Consider the following 15,175-nt stretch of genomic DNA (forward strand, 5'->3'; position numbering starts at 1 on the left):
AGGAGCAACGCCATGCGGCCTAGGACGCTGCCATGAACACCCCTCGACGTCCTGAAACATATCTGGCGGGAGAAAGAAGACCGATCCATTTCAGGCTCGGAGATAAGAGGGAGCGATCGAGAGCAGTCGCATGAAAAGCCCACAATGGTCAGTACTGATTACATCAGGAACTGTCCCAAGAATCCTTTTTTTGTTTTCGTCCTGGAGCACCCTTTGCATTTTAGTCTGACATCGATATAGTAAACCAGAGACAGCAGGTTCACATACACAAAATGACATGACACGATACCCCTAGATGACGCATTGGGCTGCGACACTTCGCCAATGTTGCGCAGACGCTTCGCACGCTGCGCCTGTCGAAACCGACGTTTCGTCGTTGTCTGACGCAACGTCTCCCGAACCTGAGCAGCTCGCGCAGCTTATTCAAACTTGAGGGTGCGCTGACCGGCGATGCGAGTTCCACGGTCTCAAGCCAGTGTTATCCGGCGCTGCTGGGTCACATTCTGGCCAGAGCGAGTTTTGCCTCACGCGCGGAGCGGCTGCGACGCGTGCGTCCAGCGCAGTGCTTTGCCCGTCTGGGGCAGACGAAGCATCTGGAACGCGCGACTCGGTCCCGCTGCTGCTTCTGCGTCTGCGTCACTATCGACGCTGGCGCGACGTCGCGTGCCTTCGCACTTTGGCTTCGTTATTGTGCCCCAGCAGTACGCTTATATTGTTCAGCGGTTCGGCCGCTTTAGTCGAGTGCTCGATCCAGGTCTACACTTTCTCATCCCGTTTGTGGACAAAATTGCTTACGTGCATTCTCTGAAAGAAGAGGCGGTATCGATCAACTCGCAGACGGCGATCACTCGAGACAACGTTACCATCGCAATCGATGGCGTCCTCTATGTTCGTGTCGTTGATCCGGCGAAAGCTTCCTACGGGGTCGAGGATCCCTATATGGCTTTAACGCTACTAGCGCAAACAACCATGCGCTCCGAGCTCGGTAAGCTCTCCCTCGACAAGACCTTTGAGGAACGCGAAATGCTCAATGCACGCATTGTGGACAGTATCAACGAGGCTGCTGCCGCCTGGGGTATGCAGTGTCTGCGGTACGAAATACGGGACATCAATCCGCCAGCGAACGTTCGCAAAGCTATGGAGTTGCAAGCGGAGGCAGAGCGTCGGAAGCGCGCTCAAATCTTGGACTCTGAGGGGGAAAAGGAATCCGAAATTAATGTCGCAGAGGGCCAAAAACGATCCAAAATTTTGAATTCAGAGGCGTTGCAACTGGAACAGATCAATCGCGCGCACGGTGAAGCAGAGGCAATACTCGCTAGAGCACGTGCAACCGCCCAGGCCATACGTATCGTAGCAGCCGAGATGCAACAGAAAGGTGGACGGGATGCAGTAGCACTGCGCATTGCCGAACAATACGTGCAAGCCTGGAGTAAGCTCGCCAAGGAAGGAAATACATTGATCATTCCAGCGAATATCAGCGATGTTCGTGGCATGATAGCACAAGCTTTTTCAGTCTGGGAAACCATGGGGACGCAAACGTCGAATGCACGTGCAGCTCGTGCTGTGGTGTCCCCGGCGGCGGAGGATAAGGCCGCCCTAGTGGCCTCGTCGGAGCAGTCCGATAGCTAGGAGGAGGATCTGTCCGAGGTGTGCTCTGCGCTGTCGCCGCGCCGTCTTGGATTCAAGCATGTGCTCGGTGCACTGGCGCCGGTCGATGGCAAATACGGGGAGATGGCTGGCGCGAACAAGGACGCACGGACGTCTCTTACCGATTATGTCGTACCGCAGCGAGATATCTGACACGAGCGAATCTCGCTGTAAGGGTACTCCCCAGAGCGTACAGAACAATTTCTTCCAAAGTAGCTTAAAAAATTCAAAGGATAACGTACAGGACGCAAAGAAAAGGCTTTAGGCCTGTATAGATTGACAAGCTCATCGCATGGTATTGGATACGCAGGCGATGTTCGGTCTATAGAGCTAGGTCATTAGATAGATGTGTGAACGCGCCTCGAGTTCCACGCTGACGTGCGCAAGTGGATACGTGCAAGACCGCGCACATGATTCTCATGATATTGTGGGTTTTTATGCGTATTTCCGGGAGCTGGTTATGCTCAGCTCTGTACCTTGTTATACTATGAATCACGCTCACGTAGCGCCCACTTTCGCAAAACATGTGGAGCACAGTGGCATTCTCAAGGGGCGACGCAGATCCAGCTGAATGATTTGTCTGCGAAATGGACATGGATTTCGAGAGTCACATGTCTTTATGACACGAGATTCCGGTATTGACGCTAGACCCATCGTTCTGCCAAGTTCTGAGGACTGCGCTCTACGTGGCGTACACTTTCTCGGTGGGCGAAACGCATGTTGCATCGTCGTTGATGATGTCAGTTTCATCCGGCGAGCGATCCGCCACTTGCACAGGCCCTGGACCGTACACAACTCACGAAAGGGATTCTCGCGCTCTACCCGTATCCGCCTGAAAACTCTGGTTCTCGACTTGGGGGCCGTTTTTGTCGTCTGCGTACGTGCGCTGCTCCACACGGGTCCAGTATCTTCGTAAAAGACGAGACCGCCAGGTCTTGTTTCACCGTCGTAGTTGAATGCATCTTGAGTTTTCGTCTAGTTCTCCTGGGGCATGAACGCTCACTTAATCATCCCGCGGGATTCCCGCCGAACCGCAACCTGTCCATGTTTCGCGGCTACTCAGATGTAATGCCTTCAAGTGCTGCAGAGAACGCAGAAGCTGGTCCCAGTTGAGCGCCACCGCACGTCATGTTACGAAATCTAATGCTTGGTATCAAAGTCTTTCGACGTCACACTATTCATCGCTTCGGAGCAGCTGGTGCTGGGGATTCTATACGACGGAGTGCGCTTCAAATGTGTCGACGCTGCTGCATGCAGTTTCCAAGTTACGTGCTGCGTTGCCTGGGCAGTATCGACCTGGTGCGCAGCGTCGGCGCATCTGGCGTACATTGCCGCGCAGGAACGCACGCACACAAACGCACGCACGCATGCACAGAAGCACGCATCCGCCGCATGCGTGCGTGCGTGCGTGCGTGCGTGCTCACACATCCACACACACACACTCCTAAAGCATTGTTTTTTAGGGCTCTTCTCATTGTTATCCAGCTTAAACTCGTGTTTCTGCACAGCGGGCCAGGTTGTATCCGTGAACAAGTCCTCCCAGTTGTTCGTATCGTTTTGGGTGTACTAGTTCTGCTGCAAGTCCCTGGTCACGTGCTCGGACCGTGTTGGACGGATCGGGACGATGCGCAGTTTTTGGTATAAAGGGAGTTGCTCGCGAACCGCAGTACTTTATCTATCTCGGAAAGACTACACAGAGGGGGACTCGTTTTTGTTTCTGGGTTTATTATAGGACGATAGTGCCCCGCAAACCTCTCGTTTCACGGTGTTGCGTGTGCAGGCTGGGTTCTGCATCACCAGGGATGACTCCGGAAACCTCAACGCAACGCGCACACACAGAGGGCCGTTCCCCTGCGGAGGTCGTTAGTGGAGATGACGGAAACGGATGCCCAGGTAATAATAGTTCGGCGTCTGTGTTTGAGGAAGCTATCCGTGTCGAGAAACCGCCTGCGCCTTTCGAAGCGCTCGAAACAGCAGCAGCCTCTCGCGGTTTAGGCGCGCTGACCACGGGGACCAGCACTGAGACTCCGTCAACGGCACCCGCGGGAGCTGGCCGTCCGGAAGAACACTCGGGCACCGCCTCTCGAGTAGGGGCGCTCGGGGAACGCCAGAGTTGGCCGGCTCGCGGTCCCGGGGTTCCCAACGCTCGTGGCGTCGTAGGCGCTGGCACGACCACGGCGGCACGAATGCACACCCTGGGACGCGGCGGTCGTGTTGTTGTCCAGCAGCCATCGTCATCCGCTGAACAGAATGCCAAACCCGATGTTCGCTCGGAGAGCGCTGACACCCCCAAAGCGACCACGGCTGTAGCTGCAGCCGCTATGCTCAAAGCATCTCGGAATGACACTGGTGACCGCACAGCGATCCCTTCCACGGGGCCTGTTGTTCGCAGCGCTCAACAGGCCGCATGGAGCAGACAACGCTCTGTCCCGGACCCGGCAAGAAATGCTACCGGAAGGATATTCTCGAGAGCTACGCAAGGCGCGTCGGCGCGATCTGCCACACCGACTAGTGATTTCCCTGCGCTTGTGCGGGAGAACCCTACGCAATCGAAGCCGTCTGCAATGCAACAGCGGAAACCTGATGAGAGTGCTGCGCAGCTGCGACCTGTCGCTGCTGCACAGGATTCAGCACGGCGAGGGCAGCATCCGCTGGGTACTGTGTCACGAAATCACACCGAATCGGGGCACGTTCCAAAGGCGATTCCATCGCCCCTACAGCTCACGGACTGGAGTGAGGATCCAGATGAGGAAATGAACTTTAGTGTCCCATTGGACCAACGTCTCGCTGTACCTGGAATGAAACCGCTGACGCGTCCGGCACAGAAGGACTCTCTGAGAGAAGCGCAGTCCCCCACGACCGATAGTGCAACCATTTCAACACGTGCGATCGGTGGATTCGACTGGACTGATTCGGACAATGACGAAGGAAAGGCGGTGCCATCGGACGACAATGAGGCATCGAAAAATGACATTGCATCTGAGGTTGCGACGGGAACAGCAACAACAGCGAATGTGGAGAACGCGGACGGACGTCAGGGTGCTGCGTTCGTTGAGTCGGACGAGTACCAACAGCAGCACCAGCAGCAGCAGTCGCAACCGATCGCAGTGGGTACAAGGCGTCCAAATATTCAACCGAGTCTGTCCAAAGAAAAGATGCAAGTCGATTTGGAGGAAATCTCGAGAGAATTGCACCTCCTTGAAGAGCAGCGCGAGCTTGCGAAACAGAAAGCCGCCGAACGTGCTCGGCAACGTAGAGAAGAAGAAGAGCGTATGGAGAGGGAACGCAAGGAAAGGGCAGCACTCAAACTTCGCCAGCTCGAGGAACGAATTGCAGCGAAGAAGGCAGAAAAGGCGACTGTGAAGGAGCGGACCACTCCAGAGCATCAAGCTGCTAGAACAGATTCAGTCAAAGCCGCTGACCTTGGCAAAGATCGAAAGCTGCCAGCCGCTCGAATTGACCGAGCAATCGCTTCCGCCCAGAGTGGAGGGCCTGCCTCCTCCGCATCAGCGTCGGAGAAACCATATCCGCTCGAGCAGGTGCGACGAGATGATGCGTCTGCGGGTGATACGCGAATAACCCGAACGGAGCATGCTACCGAAGCGGGATCACGCTCGGCAGCGCGCAATACACAGCAAAGAGTACGACGCGCGCCGCTCACGGAAACCTGGTCCCAAGAAGAGCAGCACACACGCGGACGTGCCACTGCCTCAGCAGGTGTGAGAGGCACCGCTTCTGCTGTCCCCGCATGTGATCGGTCCTCGCTGGATCGTAGCAGAGCCACGGCATCTGGCGCATCCAGTACGAATTTGGATCAGAGCAGACGGCAACGCCGCCAGGGCGCACCTCGCGGGCAACTCAGCAAGAGTGATGAACCAAGAGAACGCAGTGACTCAGCTTCTGCTTCAGGGTCGACGAGCCGAGACAAGACGGCGACTGAGCCAGAGGGTCCAAAGATCGAATCATCGGTGCGCGGGAGCCGGTCTCGAACGAGCGCCCCATGGGGGCGTGCAGGCCCTGCCTCGAAGCCTGGCAAGCGGAACGATCGCGAAGGGGCTCCTTCAGAAGCAGCCCTGTCGGAGCACGTGCAGCCTCTATCGCTGGAGGACGCTTCGCTGCCTTCGAGCCCGCCACCGACGTGGTTCACCATGCCCGATACCATGGCGGACGAGGAAGAACCGACGGTGAGATCGCCCTGGGCAGCGTCAAGTCCCGCTCTGACACCAGCGGCAAGTGCGACCGGTGTTGCACCAAAGTCCGCCGACGAACTGGACAAGTGGCAGCTGCCGAGCTACCCGAAACCGTCGTTCGAGGATATCTCGCGAGCATTTGCTGCTGCAGGGCCGGTGGTTGCAAGCCCTGCTTCGACCGCATACGGCTTGGCGGAGCTTTACGGATCGAGCGTTTCATCCCAGAGAGTCCCAGTGGAATCGAAAGCGTCGCTGGTGTCAGCACGGCGCCCCGGCGCGCTCCAAGACGAGCGAGAATTGGAGGCCCCCAAGCGGGATACGAGCCGTTCAAGTCCGGGAACGCAACGCGGAACGCTGAGTGAGCGCACGTTATCTGAACCGGACGCAACCGCGGCGGATCCTGCGCAGCACCATCTGAGAGTATCATCTGATGTAGCTGTAGCAACCACTGCGGTTTCACAGCTATCGCTCAGTGCCGATGCCGACAAGACCCTAACGAAAGAGATCCCCTTCCATTCCGATTTACGCACGGATGCGCCCGAATTCGTGCCGTTTATATCGTACGGTGGCTTTGGCACATCTGCATTCCCAGTACCACAGATGAGCCCGACGTTCTTTTCAGCTCCGTACGGCGAGGCGACGCGGTCGGATCTATATCCTTTACCAGCTTATATGCAGCCTGCTGACTGGGGCACAGCGTCTGCCGGCGATACGATCGACATGCACCATCTCAGTTCTGGTGGCGAGGCGGCTGTACCCACAAGGACAGTGAGGCAGCGTGCGCCCCCAGAGGACGACGATGAGGATCTCGCAGCGGCGGCGATTTCGTCGGCGCTCGGCGAGCGGCGCCAGCATCGTGGCGGCAAGGGCGTCACCGCAGGGCGACACGCTGGAACCAGCAGTGCGCCTGGACGAACGCGGCAGCGCCCGACGATTGCGGCCAGCACGGAAGTATTTCGGGCCAACAGGGGGCGTCACCGGACTGGGATGGGTGTGGGCGCTTCTGGCACCGATGGAACGCTTGCCAAGCCACAGCGCTTCGTGTCCGAGGATCGCGAAGCGCCCTCGCACTCGGAAGCTTCAGCAGCATCAGCATCAGCATCAGCATCACGTCTGGAGCAGGAAGCAACGACTCCGATGGCACGTTCTGGACAGCAACAGCGGACCGCAGATTCAAACACGAGCGCCAGCACGGAGCTGCAAACGAGGCGGCGGTCTCCTGGGCTGCGAACGAGTAGCAACAGCAGCAATGTGCGCTCTGTGCAGGATGTGCGCTGCGAATCCAGGCGTGGTACTGCTGCTCCTACTACTACTACTGCAACGCAATCGTCGCCGGGGGAGAATCTGAAAGCTGCGGACGATGAGAGCGCGCAACGTTCGGAACCTGCGCCAGCTCTTTCAGAACAGCAGAGCGGGGCTGCTGCATCCGATGCAAGAGCCGGTGTGCAAACGCGAAAGGTAACCACAGGCGTGAATAGACTCAAGGCTGTGAAGCCATCTCGGCCCGCAACCGCGAACAAGTCGGCAGCAAACGCACTAGAACCAACAGCGGGTACCGGAACGGCCGATCGGAACGGCGAAGACGCCCTGGCACCAGCGACGACGAAGCGCGGCAAGTATTGCGACCGCAACGCTGGTGCCGATGGGAAACGTCGCGAACGATGGACAAGCCGACCGCGTCCACGAAGCATGCGCGAAGGGCGTTCGCGGAGTACCGCTTCCGTTACGGGTGCTGCTTCTGCAGCGACAACGGAGCCGAAGACGGCTACAGCCTTGGACACCGCAGTCAAGATGTTGCCGTTCGAGGTCAGTGGAACACGCACACCATCGCCAGTGCAGCGGGAGCAGCAGAAGCAAGAAGCGGTGCCTGAAGCGCCAACTCGAACGTCTCCAGCGGCGGAGGGCGCTCCCAAGGCGCTTGTCACGCCAGCTGATCCCGCTGAGGATCCGAAAACGCCTGCCAAAGACCAGCGGACTCGTGAGGCAGGCTCATCTGACGCGAGGGTATCAACGACGACGCCACCATTATCATCATCAGCGTCAGCATCAGCGTCGTTGTCGTCGAAAGAGCAAGGAGCCGCCAATGCGAAAGCAACCGCCGCTACGGGCCAAGAAACGAAACACGAGCATTCGGCTTCTCGTCGACACTCGCAACGAAAGCTGCACCCGCGACAACGTCAACAGAAGCATCGCTTCCGGAACCGGACCAATGCAGGCAGCGAACAAGTCGAAAGCTCAGCGCGCACCATGCAACCCGAGCCTGCACCAACCGGAAACGATCGTTCTTCCGCGAACGACGAGCATCGTGCGAGCTTCAAAAACGTCGATGTTGTCCCAGTTGCTGGCGCTTCCCTTGCACAACCAAAGTTCAAGCTGTCAACCGAGAGCGCAGTCGCTTATCGCCGAGTCGAGGCGAACGCGTCTCCGAGGCGTGCTCTGCGACAATTTCGCGAAAAGGTCAGCGAGGACGCCAAAGACGCATGATCGTCGTTTATCTCAATTGCAATGCACCTCCAGATGGGTGTCATCAAATGCCTCTTCGCGGTTTACAGCAGATGCGTTTGAAATGCGTTCATTTTGAAGAATAAAAAGTCCCATGGAAAGGTATGCACATGGAGGTCGAAGATCCCGGACGACCACGATCGTCGCCTATCAAACGATACCCAAAAGAAATCCTCTTCTCACGGACCATCGAGCGAAGGAGAAGAAGAAGAACAGGAAGGAGTAAGCGAGAAGAGGTGTTTGTCCGACGGAATGGCAACGAGACCGCGGTGGTACGGAGGGCACGATTTCGATGAATGCTCGCATCGGCAAGATCCACCAGCTGCAGATCATACATGGAGTTCGTGAACCGAGACTTGAACGTCCCCATCAATATCAGGAGATGTGCGGTACCGAGGACGTGACCTGCGGTGCTGACGCGATCGAATTCTGTGGAGCAGTGTCTCAGACTCGAGGTGCTCAAGGAGAAAAGCACTGGGAGGCGTCTGCGGGTGGCTATTCATTTACCCGACACGGTCGTAGAACATTTTGGTGTTTCACGTATCGAGTGCGCAGCAAGCAAGTCACGTTCAAAGCACAGACGTTGCAGTCGAGCGATGCTTCATTCGGCCGCTGAAGCGAATCAGCCTTCAGCAGCTGCCGAGTCCTCAATCCCATACCCGCACACGAGCGACTGCTGCATATGGTGTTTCGGTGGCGGCGGACAAGCTTCTCGGGCGGGAGTTTCTGTGCACTAGGGCTGCGTGAGTAGCGCCGCCGGGGCGTAAAACCTTTCCGCAGCACCACGTGATGGGAATCATTTCAAGAATCTGGCTTTCAGGTAACGCTTGATGGGGGTTTCACGAGACCCGCTGCTTTCTTTGTGGGTGCATTATGCCAGTCTGCAGGATGCGGCTCTATCGGTGTCCCGATGTGCTGCAGTTTTGACCGGCGGTGCCTGCGTTCGGTACGAATATGGGGCGCTGCGTGCCCGGGAGCGCACGAACCTGGACGCTGTGGGGCTGCTTCCTCGCACGCCGTTGAACAAGCTCGCCGAACACGCCACTGGATACGAAGACGCTGGTGCTGTTGCTGCTGATTGCGTGCGGGGATTCACCTGATCTTCGTTAGACGCGATCGGAAGGTTACATGCCGATATTCGTGCGGGTGCGACCTCGTATTCCAGTCGTCGTCGTCGTTACGCATATTCTAGAAAGAAATGCAAAGGGTGCTCCAGGACGAAAACAAAAAAGGATTCTTGGGACAGTTCCTGATGTAATCAGTACTGAGCATTGTGGGCTTTTCATGCGACTGCTCTCGATCGCTCCCTCTTATCTCCGAGCCTGAAATGGATCGGTCTTCTTTCTCCCGCCAGATATGTTTCAGGACGTCGAGGGGTGTTCATGGCAGCGTCCTAGGCCGCATGGCGTTGCTCCTGGCTGCTGAACAAACGTTTCACGCGCAGGAAAACGTAACGATCTATGCTTCGCATGCCATTCGCATCTTCTTCGTATACAGTCTCAGTGTGTGACCTTCTTCGTCATGAAATTGGAGGCTATTCACGCATTCTAAGTATTTTGGCCAGTATTCCGCTTCCATCGCGCTGTACTGGAGCAGGGTAACACCTCCTTCATCGCACGATGCGTACCGTTGACCGGTACAGAAGGCTTCCGCGAATGCACGCCTCCGGGTCCACACCAGGTACCTTGCCTCACGAGCATGTGCTCCTTATTTGCGATTCCCGCAGCGACGACGATGTCCGCTGCATAGACAACCGCTCGACGTCATCGTCGGTGAGGGATCTATGGACCGCGCTCTTGTCCATGATGAGACAAGGAGCGGAACCAAAAAGCAGGCATGTACGCTGGCCGGGAAACTCGGGTGCGTCACTGCACCTGTCGTACTGAGCGGTGACGCACGCTCCACTGGAAGCGATCACTGCGATGCTTGACGTCCGCGTCCGAGATCCTTCTGCGTACAGACGGAAGCGACAGGGAGCCTCTAGATGCATATCCTGCGACAGGTATCATGTTGCACTCGAACGCCGTCTCATGTCTGGCTACAACGAGCAGCGTACTCGAATGTGGAACGGAATCGATCAATGGGCGTGACGAGTTCACAGCGGTTCCCGTATGAGCTTGTGGAGGAATCGTTGGAGGTCGACCTTGAGGATTCTCGCTTGACCATGCAGCGGTGCGGTTGCGCAGCACCGACGATCTGCCGTCAAACAGCATGATCGAAACGGTGAACAGTGCGTGGATTGAGCATGGAAAGCGGAGAGCAGGCACACGAGCGAAGACGCTCTCGTATGGACATGTTATTGATAGGGGCTATGGAGGGAGCTCATGTTGTAAAACGCCGCGATCCATCTGGATTCCAGCGACATAAGAAAGTCCGTCTGCCGAGGATCGCAGTCGTCATCCCGGGAAACCAACCGAGAATCCTGCAACTGCACACGAAATTCCGTAAGCTCTGATTACAAATTCTGAATAGCACAACGATACATCGAATGATACTTTGGAAGAGAACGCTCAGGGCATGAACAAAGCGTGAAGTCCGATGTGCCTTTCCATCGATGACCAGCGAAACGATAAATGTTTGGCAACCATTGGGTATATTAGCATCGACTCGCAGACGCCTCCTAGCCTTTTTGCCGAGGGATATTGTGTGCTATCTTTTTCAGTTTCCCCTTGTGCTCGCATCCAGGCTTAGCGTCGTTCCCAGAGTGTTTGGTCGTCTCGGTACCTCGGGTCTCGTGCTTTGCGCAGCAAATCGTCTGATATTGATAGCAGCGCTGGAGCCTCGGTTCACGAAATTCTTGCATGCATTTTTCTGGTTGTACGCTCTATTGCAAAGATTCCCAGAACTTGTACCCTCCGCACCACTACAGTCTCATCATCGTCCAGTCGAGCAAGCACCTCCTCTCGTCCACTTCCCCTTCTTCTTCTTCATGACTTGCTCTACGTGCTGGAACGTCGGCGAGAACAGGATTTTTCGTATCCTTTTGCGACAGCAGGCGGCACCGGCTTTCCAGGATACTCGACTTCCGCGTCCATCCCATTCCCTCATACTTTTATTTCATCAAATAAATGAACCTGGAACGCATCTATTATAAACCACGAAAAAGCATTTGATGACTCTATGCCAGAGGTGGATACCATAGACGTGAAAGACTGTCATCTTACGGGGGGTGTCGGCCGCTGCGCTCGATGACGGTTACGTGCAAAAGGCTTTTTGTCGCTCTTTTGTGGAATACTCGTTCGCTATGATGAAACCAACGTGATTATGTCAGTTCTGCTGCTGATTCAAGTCTACAGGAAGAAACGTTCACGTGGACTGAGCAACAAGAGCGAGTATTCCTAGTTCAAGGGTTTACCTGGTCTCCGTCGCAGACTGATCTCGGGGACGATACACTTCGCTAACGAGCAAGCTCTGTAGCGATCTGATGCAGCGCACCCGATCTCTGGCTGCTTCCGTCCAAAGTCTCGCCAGATCTCTTCGAAGTAAGCAACTGCGTCCCTACCAAAAGGTGACGCAGCACGCAAACCGGGTAGAAACGGTGTCACTCGGGTCACTGAGCTACTGTGCAAGCGTCGTCACGCGATACCTCTGTAGCGCTGCACAGAAAGCCGCTGGGGCCGCGGGCACGCGGCCAACCATTTACGCCCTGGCGACTGCACCAGGAACAGGCGCTATAGCAGTATTCCGGATCAGCGGCCCCGAGACCCGACAAGTACTGCAGGCGGTGCTCCATGTGCCTGCGCAAAAACTTCCGCAACCACGGCAGCTCGTTCCGCGGACGCTCTATGATCCGCAGCGCAACTACGCTTTCGACCGCGGTATGGTCGTCTGGTTTCCGGCACCAGCATCATACACCGGAGAGGATATGGCGGAGTTGCAGGTGCACGGAGCACCAGCGGTCATTCGTGCAGCGCTTGTTGCACTGGCGGGATACCCAGGCCTCGTCCCTGCTACAGCGGGCGCTTTCACCAAAAGAGCGCTTACGAATGGCAAAATGGACCGATCTCAGGTGGAGGCGCTAGCTCATATCATCCAGGCGGATTCTCTCGATGGGCTTGCCCTGGCGGTGAATAACTTGCAAGGAGCGCTTCGCAGCCAGCATCATTCTTGGCGAGCGCACCTGCACGCAGCGATGGCGATCATGGAGGCGGTGCTTGAATTCGGAGAGGAGCACCTCGCACACGAAATAGACGCACAACTGGAGCAAGCAGCGCAGCGTATACGGGCTGTGCAGGCAGAGATGCGCATGCAGATTCGTCTCGCGAGTCCCGAAGGTCAACGACCGGAACTGAGCCTGACGCCACGCATCGTGCTGTACGGGCGAGTGAATGCGGGCAAGAGCAGTCTATTTAACTTGATAGGGCAACGGGAGGCCTCTATTGTGCACGAGACTCCAGGAACAACTCGAGATGTCGTTGAGCAGAGAGCATACATCGACGGGCTTGCCGCAACCATCATGGACACAGCGGGGCTGCGTGAGACGCCGCAAACCGCCAGTGCGATTGAAGCCGAGGGCATTCGTCGAGCCCGAAAAGTCATTGAACAGACGCCGCTGCGAGTGCTCGTGGTAGACGCAAGCACAGAGGAAGAATGTTCATTGGAGCATGACCCAACTGCGGCATGGTTGCCCAGTGCTGTGGTGCTCCACAAAGCAGACCTAGTCCCTGATCATCAACAGCGCGAGGCGTTGAGGAATCGCTTTTCACGCTGTTACCGAGAGTCTGATCTGTTTTTCGTATCCTCCCGAACAGGCGAAGGGGTCGATGCTTTTCTGAACTGGCTTGGCGAGCGGTTACGCGCAAGATTCGAATGTGCAAAGGATACAGATCAACGTCGCTGTCTCATTCAGACGCAACGTCAGCATGCACTCCTAAGAGTTGTCCATGATCTGCTTGACGGTGCTTTGCAGCATCTCATCGTGCCAGAGCTTGCGGTAGAGCATCTTCGTTCGAGTCTACAGCACTTGGCGGAGATATCAGGAGAGGGCGATCGGCGCTTCGATGCCGAGGATACTCTTGAGCATATCTTTTCGCGCTTCTGTATCGGCAAGTGAGCATCAACGATATGGGCTTTCCATCGATTCACCTCGCGCTTTCTGGACGCCGGGTGCAGTATTCCCGATCCGCTTCGCATCCAGCGTGTTGCCTGATCCGAACAGACACTCCACGCTAGCACTCACACATGAACGGATGGATGCATACGAATCCGATTCATGAAGATGATGGATAGATAGATAGATAGATGCAATTCAAGTCGCTTTATCAGAATGGCGCCCATGCGATGCACGGGGCGCGTTTCCCGTCGAATCCGCTGCCGCCGTATTCACAAGGCATCTCTACGAACGACATAGAGGTGCCTTGCCTCCCCGAAGCGGCCTGTGTTCTCTGTTGACGGTCGACGTGGCTATCGCCCCGTGTGCCGTTGTGGAGTAACTCGTTCGTAAATGAGCCAAAGCAGAGGCGCGTCCCTGTCTGGGACACCCCGATACTTGAACGACATCGCAGTGTCACCTGGAGGTCTGTCGCCGCCGCCGCCGCCGCCGATGCTGCATTCGAGTCTTTGACAGCCGTCGATTGCTACCGTCTGGCGTGTACTATTCGCAGCAGTCCTGATCCCTGTCCATATGAATTACAACAGTGAATGGTGTCAAGAACAATGCTCTACACCCGCTTGCTGATCAATCTGGTTCGCTCAACACCCTAGCACTGCACCTGGAACCTCGGTTAACGCAAGCTTTGGCGAGCGCCCGAGGCTATACCATTCATGTCTCGCGGGACACTGATGCTCTGGCAATGGCCCGCAGCTACCCTGCTACCATCCTATCGTTCTTGTGCATGTGTGCTTGCACGTCGTTCGGATCACGCTGGTCCCACTTGAATACACAGCATCCTTGGCGCTTGTCCAAGACGCCGAGGCGACTCACTGCACAGCGTCTGGCACCTGCTAGGTGAGCGTGTGTGCGTGTGTGTCCGTAGCGTACGAAAAGCGCCTCGTTTTGCGCAGCAGCATCGCAATTGGCGACAAGTCCGGTCTGCGTACAAGTTTACGTCGGGATGAAGCAGCATACAATTGATTTTTGAAAATTCACTAGTGACGCCGCTGCGTGTCACGACGTTCCTCGTAACGCCATTGCCATGGCCACTCAAATAACAGCGTCTCGTCATTCGTTTCTTGAGAAGCAGCCCAGACCCCGTGATGCTCTCTGCGAGCCTCCTCTTCGTCCGGGACGTACATGGTACTAAATTTTCGGAACGCTACAGCCCAACCGTCTCGCACCATCGCACGACCGAGGTCCAGGGTCTCGCCGCTCGCCTCTTCGACTGAACAGATAGCGACAATGCGCTGGAAAGGATCGCGTCCTCGTGGGACACAGGTGACGGGGCGGGCGCCAATGAGCGCACGAAGATGCTCCGTCGCCTGCAGGCCACAGCGGTAGGTATCGAACTTCAGCGGGGCAGCGTCTGGAGCCGTGTTGTGGATAGGCCGTCGGCAGCGCTGGCGCTGTTCAAAAGCATCCATACCGAAGAGCCGCACTCGCGTTGTACCAAACGCCAGGGTGTCGCCGTCCACTATGCGTGGATAGCCATGAATGACTGAAGCCGACGCCGGTCTCTCTCGGTTTTCCAAAGTAACTGCGTTAGCGGGCAAAGCGAACGCTGCAGAGCGCGGCACTGATGCTGGAACGGGAGCCGTCACACCTATCACACTGATGATTCCGATACCTACCAAACAGAGACCGAACACGTCGTCCTTTCGTAGCCGGTGTCCCTTGGAGCCCCACAAGTCCCACAAGTCCCATAAAGGCACGAAACACGCAAAGGACATTCACAGGCAGA

General features: G+C 56.4%; 4 protein-coding genes and 1 non-coding gene across 5 annotated transcripts; 4 read left to right on the forward strand and 1 right to left on the reverse strand.

The window, feature by feature from the left end:
* Positions 1 to 450: 450 nt before the first annotated feature.
* Positions 451 to 1,629, forward strand: CYME_CMK220C (hypothetical protein, conserved; the record flags this gene model as incomplete). Its single annotated transcript, XM_005536556.1, has 1 exon — positions 451 to 1,629. The coding sequence occupies one exon, from the start codon at positions 451 to 453 to the stop codon at positions 1,627 to 1,629; it is 1,179 nt and encodes a 392-aa protein (XP_005536613.1).
* Positions 1,630 to 3,449: 1,820 nt separating this feature from the next.
* On the forward strand, positions 3,450 to 8,321 carry CYME_CMK221C (hypothetical protein, conserved; the record flags this gene model as incomplete). Its single annotated transcript, XM_005536557.1, has 1 exon — positions 3,450 to 8,321. One exon carries the CDS (start codon positions 3,450 to 3,452, stop codon positions 8,319 to 8,321), a length of 4,872 nt encoding a protein of 1,623 aa, XP_005536614.1.
* Positions 8,322 to 8,800: 479 nt separating this feature from the next.
* CYME_CMK222T lies at positions 8,801 to 10,703 on the forward strand. The gene has a single exon (XR_002461390.1). It is a non-coding gene; the product is annotated as a hypothetical transcript (transcript).
* A 1,060-nt stretch (positions 10,704 to 11,763) lies between these two features.
* On the forward strand, positions 11,764 to 13,392 carry CYME_CMK223C (similar to mitochondrial GTP binding protein trmE; the record flags this gene model as incomplete). Its single annotated transcript, XM_005536558.1, has 1 exon — positions 11,764 to 13,392. The coding sequence occupies one exon, from the start codon at positions 11,764 to 11,766 to the stop codon at positions 13,390 to 13,392; it is 1,629 nt and encodes a 542-aa protein (XP_005536615.1).
* A 1,034-nt stretch (positions 13,393 to 14,426) lies between these two features.
* On the reverse strand, positions 14,427 to 15,164 carry CYME_CMK224C (hypothetical protein, conserved; the record flags this gene model as incomplete). Its single annotated transcript, XM_005536559.1, has 1 exon — positions 14,427 to 15,164. One exon carries the CDS (start codon positions 15,162 to 15,164, stop codon positions 14,427 to 14,429), a length of 738 nt encoding a protein of 245 aa, XP_005536616.1.
* Positions 15,165 to 15,175: the final 11 nt, after the last annotated feature.

The sequence above is a fragment of the Cyanidioschyzon merolae genome, chromosome 11 (genome assembly GCF_000091205.1).
Source record: "Cyanidioschyzon merolae strain 10D DNA, chromosome 11, complete genome".
Taxonomy (NCBI): domain Eukaryota; phylum Rhodophyta; class Bangiophyceae; order Cyanidiales; family Cyanidiaceae; genus Cyanidioschyzon; species Cyanidioschyzon merolae.